This window comes from Puma concolor, chromosome F2 (genome assembly GCF_028749965.1).
Source record: "Puma concolor isolate L17-30 chromosome F2, mPumCon1.1.hap2, whole genome shotgun sequence".
Classification (NCBI taxonomy): Eukaryota; Metazoa; Chordata; class Mammalia; order Carnivora; family Felidae; genus Puma; species Puma concolor.
In genome coordinates, this window is record NC_141684.1 from 65,520,255 (window position 1) to 65,536,888 (window position 16,634).

The 16,634-nt window shown below is 38.0% G+C and overlaps 1 protein-coding gene across 4 annotated transcripts in view; it reads right to left on the reverse strand.

Moving 5' to 3' along the window:
- The window catches only part of PREX2 (phosphatidylinositol-3,4,5-trisphosphate dependent Rac exchange factor 2), a 299,299-nt gene that overhangs the window by 192,711 nt on the left and 89,954 nt on the right, over nt 1–16,634 (reverse strand). For all 4 annotated transcript variants that reach the window (XR_015247064.1, XM_086696066.1, XM_086696065.1 and 1 more), the window contains exon 7: nt 4,793–4,926. Coding sequence is in view for 3 of the 4 variants with exons in the window: in XM_086696066.1 (XP_086552192.1) it covers nt 4,793–4,926 (134 nt within the window). In the remaining variant the exon portion in view is untranslated. The remainder of the gene's footprint in view (nt 1–4,792; nt 4,927–16,634) is intronic.

Sequence of the window (16,634 nt, forward strand, 5' to 3'; positions counted from 1 at the left end):
TGTAATACAAAGGTTTACAGGTGAACACGTATCATATGAATTAAGTGGTTAAGTATGTTTGTAATGGAATCACTGAACATTCAGGACAGTTGATTTTAAAAACTTTTTTAAATTGTGTTTTAAATTATTAACTAATTTAATTCTTAAAGAGGAAAGATTCTTCAACCTTGAGTGGGGGAGAAGCGCTGAGGGAGGGAGAGAATCTTAAGCAGGCTCCAAGCTCAGCACGGAGCTCAACATGGGACTCGATCCCAGGACCCTGGGCTCATGACCTAAGCTGAAATCAAGAGTTGGACCCTCAACCAACTGAGCCACCCAGGCGCCCCTAAAGAAGAAAGATTCTAAGAAATGATTCAGGAGGATTTAAGAACACCTAGCCACTCAAAAGATTTCAATTAACCTGAACTATTCCCTTTGACTCATTGACAAAAGTTTAGCAAATAATTTAATATACTGAAATAATTATTCACTTATTGTGTTATACAGACACATGTGGCAAAAGTGGAGATGTAAATGTTTACCAGCTTCAATGTCCCTCTCCTCCTCTCTCCTACAGTTAGAGATCAGTCCTGAAGTGTTGAGAGGTGGTGAAGTGCTGAGAAGTGCTGGGCAGGTGCTGAGAGGGGTCACAAGGTGCTGTCATGGTCTCTGAGTTTCTTCCTTGGAAGAGAGTACATCTTCCTGGCTTATCTGTCTAAACTCTCATTAAAACTTAGTAGTCCTTCACCACTAGTAAAGAAACCTAACTAAATAGATTAATTAACCTGATTTAGGATTTATTAGTCCCAGATCTTCACCATCTTGCACTCCCGTGTTCATTTTGAAAGTGACCTCTGAATGTCCTTTGTGAATAACCTTAAATAAATGCTACAATTTAGGGATTCGGGCCAGGCAGTATGCAAGTTGGCATCAGAGTCAGCCAAGGACAGAGAAGAATGCAGAGCAGACTAATATGCAGGTACCTGAATATTCTCCCAGGTAGGACATAGTATCATGGTGTCTGGTAAAAAAGAATTCCTTGTAAGCTGACACATCATATATTTTTTTAAAAGTTTAATATACTTGGTAACAGTTTTAGTCACAGTCAGAGAACCATGGCATGGAATCATTCACTGGGTCGTATTTTCAAAGTATTAATTTTCTTTGTGATACTGCTGTGAACTCTGTACATGTTTCTGTTATTTCTTTTGACCTGCAGATAGTAACACTCAATATGAAATTTCAGTAAGTGTTTGATCAATACTGTAACACTTCACTCAGACAGAGAGATCTTTGGTCCTTTCAGAAGATGGCTCTATTAAAGTACATAGACTGAAAAGCCTAAGGTTTGAAAACAATTTTGTTTTATATTGTAATGTTGACTATTTTGCATATCCCAGTTCTATGATTTCCCTCCTAAGTATGTGTTTTAATGGCCACCAGGATACATGTGCAGGAATGTTCATAATAGCAGAAAAACTAAAACCAACAAAGAAAACAAATAAAAATCTAAAGTCCACTGATAGGAGAATGAATAAGTAACTGTTATTAACTTATTGGGATAATATTCATTCTCCTATCAGTGGCTGAGATCATGACCTGAGCCAAGTCAGATGCTTAACCGACTGAGTCACCCAGGTGCCCCCAAAACTGCAGGCTTTTAATTTTACAAATGTTTCCTGTTGTTTAGCTATTTAACAATAACAGCCATGAGACCATAAATGACATCATCATTATACACTCAAGTCATGATCTCAGGTTTGTAGGTTTGAGTCCCAAGTCAGGCTCTGTGCTGACAGCTCAGAGTCCAGAGCCTGCTTCGGATTCTGTCTCCCTTTGTCTCTGCCCCTCCCCAGCTCGTGCTCTGTTTCTCTCTGTCTCTCACAAATGCATAAACGTTAAAAATGAAAAAGCCTGTGATTTTTAAGCAAATGTCTTCAATGTGCGTATAATGTGGACAAAAACTTTTGCTAACTGTGCAAAAACTTTGGACTTGAAGGCGGGCATATATATAAGTATGAAATCAACTATAATAAAGAAAAAAGATCTCATTCTCAAATGGATGCCTTTAATAACTGTACCTAGATGGATGTGTTAACTGACTACATGGAGGAAATCCTTTCACGATGTATATCAAATCATAATGCTGTAGAACTAAAATATCCTTCAATTCTATTTGTCAATTATACCTCAGTAAAGCTTGGAAAAAACAACTGCACGTAAACAATTTGAATCACATTACAATTTTTTTTATGGTTTTTTTTTTTTTTTTTTTTTTTTTTTTTTTTTTTTTGAGACAGAGAGAGACAGAACATGAGCAGGGGAGGGGCAGAGAGAGAGGGAGACACAGAATCCGAAGCAGGCTCCAGGCTCTGAGCTGTCAGCACAGAGCCCGAGGCGGAGCTTGAACTCAGACTGCGAGATCATGACCTAAGCCGAAGTCGGACGCTTAACCGACTGAGCCACCCAGGCGCCCCATATTACAATTTTTTAATGAGTTACGTACACGTAAAATTAACAGTCTTCCTAAAGCCTACTTCTATTCATCTCAATCTTGCTTCAAAACACAAAGAATTCAGAAAAGCATTCTAAAAAAACCAGACAAGTTTATTTTCGTATACAGTAAAAAGAATTTTTTTAAATACTCATTAAGACAGAGATAACGACAATTTAATTATTTTTTAAACAATTTAATTATCCTTTGACTTTAATCCTAAACTGCTCCGTTTCATCAAGGCACATGGGGTAGTTCTATGTTTTCTCAGTTAATGTCATTATATTTCCACATTAATGTCTCATACTAGAGAATTCTGATAGCACAGTCCGAAAGGCAAAACAGCCATGTCATCAATGTAGCTGCCAACTTTTCGCAAACTTACACTGGGCATCTTGTTCATTGACTTAGGGAGTCCCGTTTCAAGAGATAAAGAAGGACATTCCCTTAATCTTGCCTCCGTTGGTTTTGGGTTTCTCACTCTTACTTTACCAGAAAATGTTTGGCTATAATTTCCTAATTTCTGAATCTAGAATAAACACTCACTCAAACCCTGCGTTCTCAACCACCTGCTTTACCTTTAAATTTAGAGAAGCCACTTAGTACCATTTCACTGAAACTAATGTTAACCTAGATATGGTTAGGAAGAAGCATATAAATTTCCCAATTAAATTCAGCCCTACTATTTTGCTTAATCAACCTGTAAAAATTTTTGCCAAGAGTCAAGAAAACATCCTATAAATTAAGCACCTTCTAAAGAAAAATTATATCCATGCTTTAAAACAAGTAGCATTACATCAATAACAAGGATACAAAAATTATTTAAGCTAATGGTGGCTAAGCTATACCAGGGACTTGGCTGGGTTTCGTTCATTCGTTTATTCACTTATTTAAGAAATACTTCTTGATTGTCTATTACATGGCAGGTCCAGCCTCTGAGGAAATAGCAGAGACTAAGCAGCAAGACAGCTGTTCTCAAGGACTTTACAGTCTAATCTAGTGAAGGTGGCACCAAATAAATAAATAATGAAGAAAACAGTAGCAAGAACTTTCTTGATAGAGAATGGCTGGGAGGCTACAGTGGATGGGGTGGTCAGAGAAGATATTTCTGAAAGAGATACTTAAGTGAGATCTAAAAGACATGAAGAATCTAGCCAAACAAAACTCAGACGGAAAAGCATCCTGGGAAGAAACAGGCAGGGCAAATGCCCTAAGAAGGAAATGCAAATGGTATAATCAAGGAACAGGAAAAAAAGACGTGGGGTGAGTTGAGGTCAGAGAAGTAGGGAGGGGCTGGGTCATGCAGAAATCTGCAAGCCAGGATAAGGAGTTGCGATTGTATTCCGGGAAGCCAATGATAGCTTCAGGATAGGTAATAATGTGCTTTCATTTGCGTTACAAAGGTTGCTCTGGTTTCTGTATAGAGCATAAACTTTAGAGCAGTAAATGAGGACCTGGTGGGACCAGCCACTGTTAGCCAGGGAGGAGATGCTGGTTGACTGGACTAGGATAGATGGAGAGATGTGGGGGGAGGTTTTCATATGTTTTAAATGCAGAATCGGTAAGATTCCCTAATGGATTACATTTGGGAGGTTGAGGAAAAGAGAGGAACCAAGGTTAACTCCTAGCTTTTGAAGTTAGGGAAACCAGTGGATGGGGAAAATTGGGGGAGGAGCACCATTAAGAGAAGAAATCAGGAATTCTATTCCTTCCATGTTGAAAATCTTCACAACCATCACAAGTGAGATACCAAATAGGTAGGAAGGATCAGTCTATAATTCTGGGCTAGAGATTTCTGAGCAAGTCACGTGGAGGTGGGTGGGACAGGAAGCCACAGGATTGAATCAAATCACTAAGGCAGAGTTGATAAATATGACAGAGCAAAGGGAGCGGAAAGCAGAAGCACGCAGCAGGCCAATATTTGACCAATAGAGTGTGATGTTACAAAAGGAAAGAGAAGAAAGCGTTTTAAGAAGGAGGAAGTGCTCATCTACTTCTTCTGCTGAAGGAAACACATAAAACAAAGTGACGACGTGATTAGAAAACACAGGGGAATGATGACTTTGACAGGAGCAGCTTAGTGAAGCAGAGTGGGATGCTTAAAATTTAGATTTCAATTTTTATAGCTGTGAGTGCTGACGAAGTAAGGGGATGTCGACAGGACAGGGGCTGCAGGTATAATGAAGGAGAAAATCATTGCAGGTGAAGAGACTATGGGATTTACTGAGGAGATCCTGAGTTCCCAGGAGCACTGAGGAAAAGGTTGAGGCTATGAGACGGATAAATAATTTCTGAACTAGTACTTGTTTATCCCCTTACCTGTGTTTTCTTTTGCAATACACCAAAAGATTATCGAAAAGAAAAAACACCCGTTCTTGAATATTTCCAGAAGAGATTTTCAGTAAGACTCCACACATTAGCATTTCAGTGCAGGTATCGGTAATGTTGGATCCCTAGGTCAGAAAAAAATGCAGAGAAAGCCTGATTATTTAATAGAAACTTTGTGTGTAATTCTTTTTTTCCTTAAAAGTCTGTTTTTATTTTAAGATACAATATATAGACAGGATAAAAGTCCAAACATTATAAATATTTATACACTGGGAATATAAATATTCCCTTCCAGACTCCTCCTCATCAGTTTCAGCAGCTACAACCACCTTTAAGAGATTGTGTGCCTCCTTTTAGCTATCTTACACATACGTGCATAAACATGGATGATACATGTCACCTGTGTTCTTTTAAAAGGAGATGATTTCAAATTGATTCATAACATTCATGTCCTGGGGCGCCTGGGTGGCTCAGTCGGTTAAGCATCTGACTTCGATTCAGGTCATGATCTCATGGTTCATGAGTTTGAGCCCCACATCAGGCTCTATGCAGATAGCTCAGAGCCTGGAGCCTGCTTCAGATTCTGTCTCCCTCTCTCTCTCTGCCCTCCCCTACTCACACCTGTCTCTCTCTCTCAAAAATAAATAAACGTGAAAAAAATTTTTTTAAAACCCCAAAAACATTCATGTCTCTACTACTCCTTTGCTCCTCATCTCATTCCCTGGGATGGGAAAAGAGCTCCGTGGACATATCATAAAGTAGATGAAATTCTTCAAATTTTTAGCACGTCCCAATTTATATCTCCACTCCTAGGATGGACAGGAAGAAAAAAGAAGAAATTAAAAGAAAAAAAAAAAACCTTATTTAAACACAGCGACCTTCCATAGAGCCTTTTACCTTATGAAAGTTAGCATAGGCACACTCATTCATTAAATAAGCCTTCATTGAGTGTACACTAAGGTCATATGATTAGTGACAAAACTGAGTCTTAACATAAGGGCTAACCATTGAGAGGAGCCACAAGATGGACGGGGCCTGAATCATCAAAAGGACAAAGCTACCCACTAAAGTAGAATGCATGCATTGGCTTATTGTGTGAGCTGAGCATAAACACCTATTTTGAGCCATTATAAATGCTGTAGTCTATTTGTTTCTACAACCTGAACTATCATAACAAATGCACCAAATTGGACAAAAAAGGAAAAAAAAAAGTTTTCAGTAGATATCTGTAAATTGTGCTCTTTAAAATGAATATTTGTTTGGGGCTCCTGGGTGGCTCAGCTGGTTGGGCAACTGACTTCAGCTCGGGTCATGATCTCACAGTTGGTGAGTTCGGCCCTGTGTTGGGCTCTGTGCTGACAGCTCAGAGCCTGGAGCCTGCTTCGGATTCTGTGTCTCCCCCTCGCTGCCCCTCCCCTGCTCGTGCTTTGTGTCTCTCTGTCTCTCAATAATAAATAAACGTTAATAAATAAATAAGTAAATAAATAAATAAATAAATAAATAAATAAATAAATAAAAATGAATATTTGTTTTAAATATGTCCGGTCTCTTTAAATCTGATGATAAATTTCTGATTCTTTTTAAACTGAATGCTTTAACTTTTATTTTTGATATTTAAAACTCAAAACATTAATTTTAAATTTCCTACTTCCACAATAATCAGTGATATAGTTTTTTCTGATTTATTGTAAAAATTTTAATTACAATGACAACTCCTATCTATCAATAAGAGACTTCCCAAATGGGAAGTTAAGAGAATGTGATTATGTTGAGCATCTATATTACAAACACATTTTGTTTTTGCTTTTATGTTTTATTTAAATATTTTTTTGTTGTTTATTAAGCTTTTTATTTTAATTCTTGGATAGTTAATACACAGTGTTCTACTGGTTTCAGGTGTACAATACAGTGGTTCAGCAATTCCATACCTTACCCAGGGCTCATTGTGCCAAGTGCATTCTTAACCCCCTTCACCTATTGCACCCCTCCCCTCTTCCACGTCCCCTCTGGCGACCATCAGTTACACAAACATTTTAAATTTTAGAAAGATCCCTTTCTTCTTTCATTCTGCCATAAAGGTGGATATATAACTGAAGATCTATCAAAAATTTACACAATCATATCCTTCAACACGTGATAATTAAGTAAAAACTGTCATCAAATAAGAATACAAATCCCAATTCCAGTAACAAATGATTTCTTATTTATACTAAATACCATCCCTACCTCAGGAAAAAAAAATTTAAGACAGAATGAAGACATTTAAAAATGTAAACAAGGAAACATCAGCTTGATTCTTGCACAGGAACCTGTACCATGTTACGAAAGTGGCTGTATTGATAGCAATTTTACAAAAGGTACAAAACGCTTCGCCTTAGACTATTTCGTACAGTAGCCCAAGAAAGCCACACAAGGCAGTTAACTTATCTCATGAAAGGGTAACTGCAGATGTTATCCTCATTTGCATATTAACTAGTCTTCCAAATAAGCTTCCAAAATTAATATTGATGGATGCATTCCTATTTGACCAAAATCTTAACCTTTTATTTCCTGACTTGTTTGTGATTATCATCTTTATTAATGTATACAAGAAGAATTTAATGTAAATTTGAGCTAAGTATAATGGCTAGGGGCCATTTAGTCCATCCTCTTACACAGTCTCACATTGTACCTGCTCTGAAGAACTCATGGGAACTAATGTGTAAAGTAAAATAGAAAGTAGATATATTATTCTTGATAATAAAAATAACTGATGTACACACTGAATGTTCCCATAAGTATGGCCAACGCAATCTTCCTTTGTAAATGTACCTATTTGAAAAGCTGTATCATAATCAGAAAGAATCTTTACACAAGTAACAAACTCACAACCAGACAATAACAGAGGAAAGGACCTGATTTTTGCCCACCACTCCTAGTTTTACCACGAGGAAACCCCTGCCTTTTCCCTGTTTTTGTCCTCCTGTGAACTGTCTGCATGTTATTTGAATCGTCCCATCAAATTCTTGTTCATTTATATCTTTTGTCTTGTCAATGCCACAAAGACTTTCCAATGAAGTCGTGCTCCCCAGTTGAGAGAAACTGTCTCTAGTCCTGTGAACAGCAGAGTGAACCGAATAGCAGGGCCATGGTAGCTAATGAGCCAAACGTTCTCATAGGTTAGGTTTTGGAGAGGCTGAGTACTCCCTGTCAGCAGCTGTACCTTTGATTTCTAATAAAAAGCTAATCTGACAGCAGGAAGCTCTCTCAGATGGTAGCATTAGACAAGTCAGAAGCATGCCTGGACTATTAGAGTAGGACGAAGGAAAGCTTTCAACAGTGCCTATAGGTGGGATTGGAATTGCTCATTTATGTAACCAAGAGAATAGGAGGAGCATGGGAAGGAAGGGAGGGAGGAAGGAGGGAAGGGAAGGAAGGAGGAAAGGAGGGAGGGTGGCAGGGAAATTTTGGTAACTAGAATTAGAGCAGTTTGTAAGCAATGAGCTAGCACAATCTATCTACCACCTGGACAAGACCACCCAACGTCCATTCGTCTTTCTGTGTGCTGCCCTCGCTCTCTTTTCTCTGCTTCCGGTACTAACAAATCACACTTTTGAATGACTCCTTTGATTTTGTAGCCATGTTCATGCCTTCAAACCACCGTAGAAAAGGGTAATAGTATTTAATTTATACAGAGTATTAACAGACAATATATGTAAAACTCCCAGCATGATGCCTAGCACATAAAAGGACTCAATAAAGGCTGGGTCAATTATCATTGCTAGCTTTAAAGGTGATACTCTTCTGCAAGGGGACTTCACTGATTTCTGATCTCTGCTGTGGTTTACTCTATGTTGGATTTTTATGGTTTAACCTTTTGAAGACAATGTTATTTCTCTTATTCTCAGGTTAATGAGGGTGGACACATCTTGTTGCCTCAGAGAACACTGACCCTTGCTGACAAAAATGGCTGTCCAGCCTATTCTTAAACACTTCTTATAAAATGAAGTTCATTCCCTCATAAGACAGGCAATTTATTTATTGAGTCACTCTAATTATTAGAAATATTTTTCTTATTGTAGAGCCAAACTCTAACCCTCTTTCTACTCACTGACTCTACTTTTGCTTCCTGGGAGTAGAGGGACACCCTCTTCATCATGATAGACCTGGCCCACCAATATCTGAACATAGCCAATATGTCCCTTCTGCCTTCCAAACTATAGAACTTCATTGCTTTTGACCATTCATCCTATGGCTTGGTTTCAGAAACCTGCAAGATCCTGGAAGATCTTCTCTGGACCTTCTCCAGTTTGTCAGGGTCTCCCTTAATATGTAACATCTCCAGAAGTGAACACAACCATTCAGATATGAGCAGGCAAATAAATCATAGAGATGCCAAAAGATCGTATTAGCACATTTATGGCAATCCCATCTTACAACTAATTCCAAGTGCCCCTATAGTACAAGCACCTATATCATTTTCCTCTATCCTCTACTTAAATAGTCTGACTTTTAAATCATTTAATCCAGATAGGTATCATAGCAAACTCCCAAACCTGTCGCTAATATACAAATACATTACGTATAAGTCATTACCATAAGTTCCCATTACCTCATAGCTCCTGATCAAATTTCAGAATAAGATTTAACTTCTTTGAGGTCAACACTTTTCTTTTTATTTTTTTAATTTTTTTTAACATTTATTTATTTTTGAGAGACAGAGAGAGACAGAGCATGAGCAGGGAAGGGGCGGAGAGAGGGAGACACAGAATCTGAAGCAGGCTCCAGGCTCCAAGCGGTCAGCACAGAGCCCGACACGGGGCTAGAACTCACAAATCACAAAATCATGACCTAGGCTGAAGTCAGATGTTCAACCGACTGAGCCACCCACACGCCCCTGAAGTCAACACTTTTCATAAACAACCCAAAGTATCTGTGTAATTACCTATTAATGACATTTTATGGGGTAATGACATCAAGCCCAACCATCTTGTTATGCTCCAAAGTCCATCTCACAATATAAATATAATATCACTCCTATTCTATTTTACTAAATCATATTGGGATGAGATGTCTTTAATATTTAATAGCAAGCTTTAAGAATCAGTACAGGGGCGGGGCGCCTGGGTGGCTCAGTCAGCTAAGTGTCCAACTTTCGCTCAGGTCATGATCTCACAGTTTGTGGGTTTGAGCCCCACATCGGGCTCTGTCCTGACATCTCAGAGCCTGGAGCCTGCTTCAGATCTGTGTCTCCCTTCTCTCTCTGCCCCTCCTCCACTTGTGCTCTCTCTCTCTCAAAAATATATAAACATTAAAAAAAAAGAATTAGTACAGTATCTGCCTTTACCATCTTCTATCATAGTAATCTACTATCATCACATGAAATCTCTTCAGTGAATAATTACTTAATTCCCAGAGAATTGCTTATGTACTTAAAGGAATCTACATCAAATGTATACATTTGTCTAACAAACTCATTCTAAAAGAAAGGTTTATAGCATTTCTCTTTATACCATCTGTATCTTAGATAATAAAAAAAAACCCTGATGCTCTTGATTTACCATGATTGAATCTGTGCATTTTTTTTTAATTTTTTAATGTTTTATTTTATATTTGAGAGAGTAGGAGACAAAGACAGAGAGCAAGCAGGGGAGGTGCAGAGAGATGGAGACAGAATCCGAAGCAGGCTCCAGGCTCTGAGCTATCAGCACAGAGACTGATGTGGGGTTCAAACTCATGAGCAGTGAGATCATAACCTGAGCCAAAGTCAGATGCTTAACTGAGCCAATTAGGCGCCCCAAATCTGTGCATTATTTCTGTGACTATAGCAACTAGAAATCATTAAGAATTTTTCAACTACAGATACATACGATATTATCAATATTGAAGAAAATTTGGCCAAGTGTATATATACAGTCTCCTGTATAGTCATGATATGTTTCTCACTTCAAATCCATCCCACCTACAAGTAGACACTTAATATATGTCTCTTTTTAAAATGATGTGGCATTTTCCCCCTCACATACATGATAAATCTGCCTTTCTCTGTAGTAAAAAAAAAAAATCTCATGACTTCACCTTTAAAGTAAATGAAATTTATGATATTTTGAAATTATGTGTAATTTTTTTTTCATTTACCTAGAAATGCCAGGAGAGTTTCCGGGGTTAGGGATAAATAAGCCAAGCTACAAAACTCACAGGAGAAATTGAAATAAAGTACAGCTATGAGAATCAGAGTAGGTAAGAGTCAAGAGCACAAGAGTCTATCAAAATGACAATGTCAGACAAGTGAACTAGAAAATAAAAAATGTGGAAGCAATAAAACAAGCCAGGCATATCGTCAGAAGAGAGCAAAGCCTCTAGGGCACTGATCTCAAATTTTAGAGTTTGGGGGACACACTTGATGGGCTTCTTAAAATCCTCAGGTTCCCTGGCACTACCCTCAGAGATTGAACCTGAGTGGATCTGGCGTGGGTCCCAAACCATTCCAACAAATGCTGACGCATGTGGTATTCTCTCAACACTCTAAGCAAAACTGCTTTGGAGGCTTTGAGTACCTGAGTCCAGGTGCTCAAGCGCACAGTATAGCAAGCCTGCTGACATGGAGATAAAGGTGAGCACAGGTCTCTGCCCAGGTCACAGTTACACCTGTGATGTATTTCATCACTGGTGAATATTCATTATAAACCTGCATAATGTTACATGACCTGTTAGTATTTTATCTTTTATCTAGCATTACTGATGCCAATTTTTAAATCTAGATGTCTATTTTTTGACAAATCCATATTTAGTCATTAAACAGCCATGTACGATAAATGCTTTTCTCTAGATGAATGCTAAAGTCAGGTTTTCAACATTTCTACAACATGCCAGGCAATGTTTAGTTAAACACTTTTCTCCTGGTATCAATCTGTAGCAAGTTGGCTTCTCTGTTCCTGAAGTTTTACAAAGACAGAGAGAGAGAGAGAGAGAGAGAGAGAGAGAGAGAGAAGGGGAGAAGGGGAGGAAGGGAGGAAGGGAGGAGAGGAGGAAGGGACGAAAGGAGAAGGAATGAATGGGGAGGGAGGGTGGGAAAGATGTACACTTAATTAAATCAGCTTTGTACACTGTTTCATAGGTCATCATGTAGATGTTTGAAGGCAGAAAATTATTTTATTGTGAAAAAAAGCTGAAAAAGTCTAACTACAGAAATACTGTTACAAAGACTGAATTTCATGTGACTGTGAAAAAAGTACCGCCCATGAAAATAAGCTACTTTAACAGTACAGTGCTATATCACAGTCATAAACTAATATTTGAGAGGTAAGGTGTAAAAGAATTATTTTTAAAAAGTAAGAGGGCTACGGGGCGCCTGGGTGGCGCAGTCGGTTAAGCGTCCGACTTCAGCCAGGTCACGATCTCGCGGTCAGTGAGTTCGAGCCCCGCGTCGGGCTCTGGGCTGATGGCTCGGAGCCTGGAGCCTGTTTCCAATTCTGTGTCTCCCTCTCTCTCTGCCCCTCCCCCGTTCATGCTCTGTCTCTCTCTGTCCCAAAAATAAATAAACGTTGGAAAAAAAAAAAAAGTAAGAGGGCTTGCATAAATCATTAATTTGAACCACTTTAAAGCCATTACACATATTATAATATGTATATGTAGAAATTAATGCAGACATTTTTAAATAATGTGTTTACCCATACTATTCAGAGTTCTGTTGTCTTAGCAATCCCTTAAAAAAAACTAACCAAAATAATGTACTTTTATCATCTAGATGATTTAGCGTTTTTAATGTGCATTTCCACTTAGGAAGCTACATTTGTCATGTAAAATCATGCTTTTGATGAATTGTGTCTATAGAATTAAATACAGCAAAACCCTAGCAATGAAGTTACATGGATGGTTCTAACCCTGACTGCTTTTATTAGATCAGGAAAGGAAAGGTGGCTGACGGTTCAAGGTGAGAAGTAACCATAAATGAACAACTGTGACCAGGGGTGGGAGTCTACTCATCTCGTCCTTCTCATTCCAAAAGCTTCTCTCTTTCTACTCCAACCTGTGGTAACTTACCTCATCCTTTGTCCTTCACCATGGCCCCCAACAGTGCAAAGGTGAAATACAGTGAGGGAAGCCCACCCGCATCTGCCCTTAGACAAAAGAAACAGAACCTGCACTATGGAAACCCCTTCACAAAGACTGAATTTCAAATAACTCTACAGTGCTCAACTCTAATATGAGGAAGTAAAAACTCCCCCATGGTATACATTTGAGAACCATAAGCCAAAACTGGATGCTAAAGAGGATAAGAGATCATCAAAGTAGCATAAAAATGAAACAAGTAACAGAACCAGGTGAGAATCACTGCCACTATCCAAAAGGGCCAAAAGTATTAAAAAATAGTGAGAAGCCACTGATAATGAATACATAACTATCATATAATTATATCTGCATTTAATTACCACCCAACCCACTATGGATCAGACACTGCCCTAGATGCTGGAAACTCAGAGCTTGAGACATGACCTCTGTTCCCAAGAAGTCCATATACTAGTAGAAGAAACAGATATGTAAACACAGAATTAAATGCAGTGTGATCACTGCAATCATCACACATTAATAAAATGCGAGTTGGTGTGAGTTAATAGTGATGATTATCAGGGAGAGCTGTATATTTATGATTATGTATGTTTATAATTAATTATATAGTTCATTCCATGTTGTGGTTTTAGGCTTCAATCATTCTTCAGTGTCAACTTGATGGAGTACACTATTTAAATACCACTTTCCAATATGGTGAAGAGATCAGTCTGAAACGGATAGAGCAAACAATGACCTAAGTCATTAAGAGCAGGACCTGGAGGCAGTCTGTGTCCGCAACATTGCTCACCAATGGCTCCCCTTCTCAACGTGTGTGCCTCATGGTACAAGAACCAGCAAGAAAATAATAACAATTCAGAATCTAATGTGTTAAAAGTTGAATAATTTTGATTCTACAATTTGAGGTATATAATCAGCTGTCAATTAGATAGCCAGCATACATGAAAAACTATTAAATGTCAAAGCACCATTAAAGAATTTGATGTGTAAATAGGATGAATTTTCATAGGTGGGCACTTGTTAGATGCCAAAGTATGCTTTCAGAAAATGACAAGAGCCAGAAAAGACAGAAGCAAGTACATTTATTTTATGGCTCCTTTTCTAATTGCTAGTGTTTCTTCAAACACTAAAATCATGACTTATGAAACACTGCAATAATAAAACAATCCCTATCCTCTGAATAAACGCAATAAAAATATCATCACTAAACCATATCTGGACCATTTGAAAGCATAAATCTTTTCATGTTAACAAGTTCTCTTAATATGTTATATAAGGGTTCATTACTGATTCTTTGCAGCAATGAGGTGGCAAAAACCATTATAAAATGAAACTATTCATAATTATCTGACCCAATCATCGGCTCTCCCTGCTTAACACCAGAGTCTACCTCATTCATCTTGTCAACTAAATGTTGAATGTCAGTATCAGAAAAACACAGACTGCAGAGAGAAGGGCATAAACTTAGCAAAGATGAAAGATGACAGGAGGGCTTGAAACTTCCCCAATCATATGCAAAGCACTGACAGATGATAATTTAGCAGAGCTAGACCCATTCATGGTGGAAGAAAAGAAAAGTGACAAGAATGACAACTAGATGGGTGTTTCAAAAGAGAATGGTTTCAACATCAAAGGAGTGTCTTGAGAAAATTAATGAAGCATTTGAATATTCTTTCAAAAACTCTTTTAAAAATACTAGAAAAGTTAAACATTAAGTGAAGACTATCACATCATGTTATCACATAATGTCGTAAGATGTATTCCCCCACCCCTCAAGAGTCAGCATTTGATTCACTTTTCTGAGATACAGTTTATTAACTGAAGTTATTACCCAAATTATGTCATATATATTAGATAAAACAAATTAATAACATAAATTTTCATTTACCCAAAATGAAGTCCCAATCAGACGTCCCCCCCACTCCCACTTAGGAAATTCTGCTCCCCTTTCTACATAGATTCACTTTCAATGGTCTTTTTCCCAAACCACTTATCCTTAAGAATCAAGTCTGCTTCAAGACAGTAGACAAATGTGTATCCACTAAATCACCTTACGGAGAAGATGAAAGAAACAGGTCTCATCACAACCTCTGTTAGACTCACACTCATGAAATAAGAGAACATGACTTGAAGTCAATACACTGTCAGACACAAACTTAGTCAAACGTAAAGCAGCAACAGGTGATCTTAAAATGGTCTTGTACCATTATATTTCTCCATGTAAAAAGGTAATCAAGAGGTGTCAAATTTCTATTCTGATTGTTTTTACTTCCTAAAACACAATAATTATTTTGATCTTATTTTTCCCAACACCTTCATATATTAATAATTCTCCCCCTTATCTTTTAATATATATTTTTTTTCAAATTTAAGAGATCTATCCGAAACAGGCCTGTGAAGAATGTAAAGCTAAACTACCAAATGACATAATGCTGATTGATACTCCCTTGTTGACAAAGTCCATTTTGACTCCAAAGATTACAGTGATCATTACACTATCAATCAGTCAAAAAGCCCACCAACATCGAGAACGGTTCTGTTCTATGGAATGAATCAGTGACTCTGCTTAAACAGCTAATAAACTTCCTTCCCAACCACACTGATCACTGTCCTACAATTACTTTCAGTAGAATATCCTGTGGAATGTTTTGAATGTAGGATAAGACATAAAACTGAGATATAATAAATTATGCTAATAAAAGGCAATTAAATATGAACAATTAACCCACAGATCTTCTGTGGTGTCTGTCACTACATAAATGCTGACAAAAACCTAATTTTTATAATCAATTTACTTAAAAATTTTTTAATGTTTATTTTTGACAAAAAGAGAGAGAGAGAGACTGTGTGTGTATGTGTGTGTGAGAGAGAGAGAGAGAAAGAGAGCAGGGTTGGGGCAAAGAGACAGGGGGACAGAAAATCCAAAGCGGGCTCTGCACTGACAGCAGCAAGCCAGATGTGGGGCTCAAATTTATGAAACCAGGAGATCATGACCTGAGCTGAAGTTGGATGCTCAGCAAACTGAGCCACCCAGGTGCCCCATACAATCAATTTATTTTTAAAGGGCAAGCAACCAACTTAATCTAGATAATAATTTTAATTTTTTAAAACAAATTTTGTGTAATGTTTAATTATTTTGAGAGAGAGTGAGAGAGAGCACGAGCTGGGCAGAGACGGAGAGAGAAGGAGAGAGAGAATCCCAAACAGGCTCCACACTGTCAGCACAGAGCCCAACATGGGGCTCAATCCCATAAACTGTGAGATCACGACCTGAGCTACAATCAGGAGTCCGATGCTTAACCAACTGAGCCACCCAGGTGCCCCACAAATTAGCTACATTTTTATCTGATGGGTATAAATAATATTACATGGTGACAAGGAATATAGGCTTTAGAACCAGTCTGTTTATTTTCGTACTAAACTTTGCCATCCGTTAGTCATAAGAACTTGAGTAAGTTATATAGCCCTCATTTTGAAAATCTGTGTAATGGGGATTATAATACCTCAGCAAACTATTTAAGACTCACCAAGATTGCATACAATGGAAGATCAGCATTTCCTCAAAAGTAAAGTGGGTGACTGGCAGTCAAGGACCTCTGCCCTCCCCTAAGCAAATTTAGCCAGGCAAGTTAGAGGAATCCTAGATCTTGATCTTGAATCTTGAGTGACATAATATAAGGGTGGAAAAAATTATTAGAGCCTATCCATTTTAGCTAAGGCACTGAAGGTCCTGCCTGACAGCTCTGGCTACCTAGACACCCTTGAGAATATAGCTTTTCTTTTG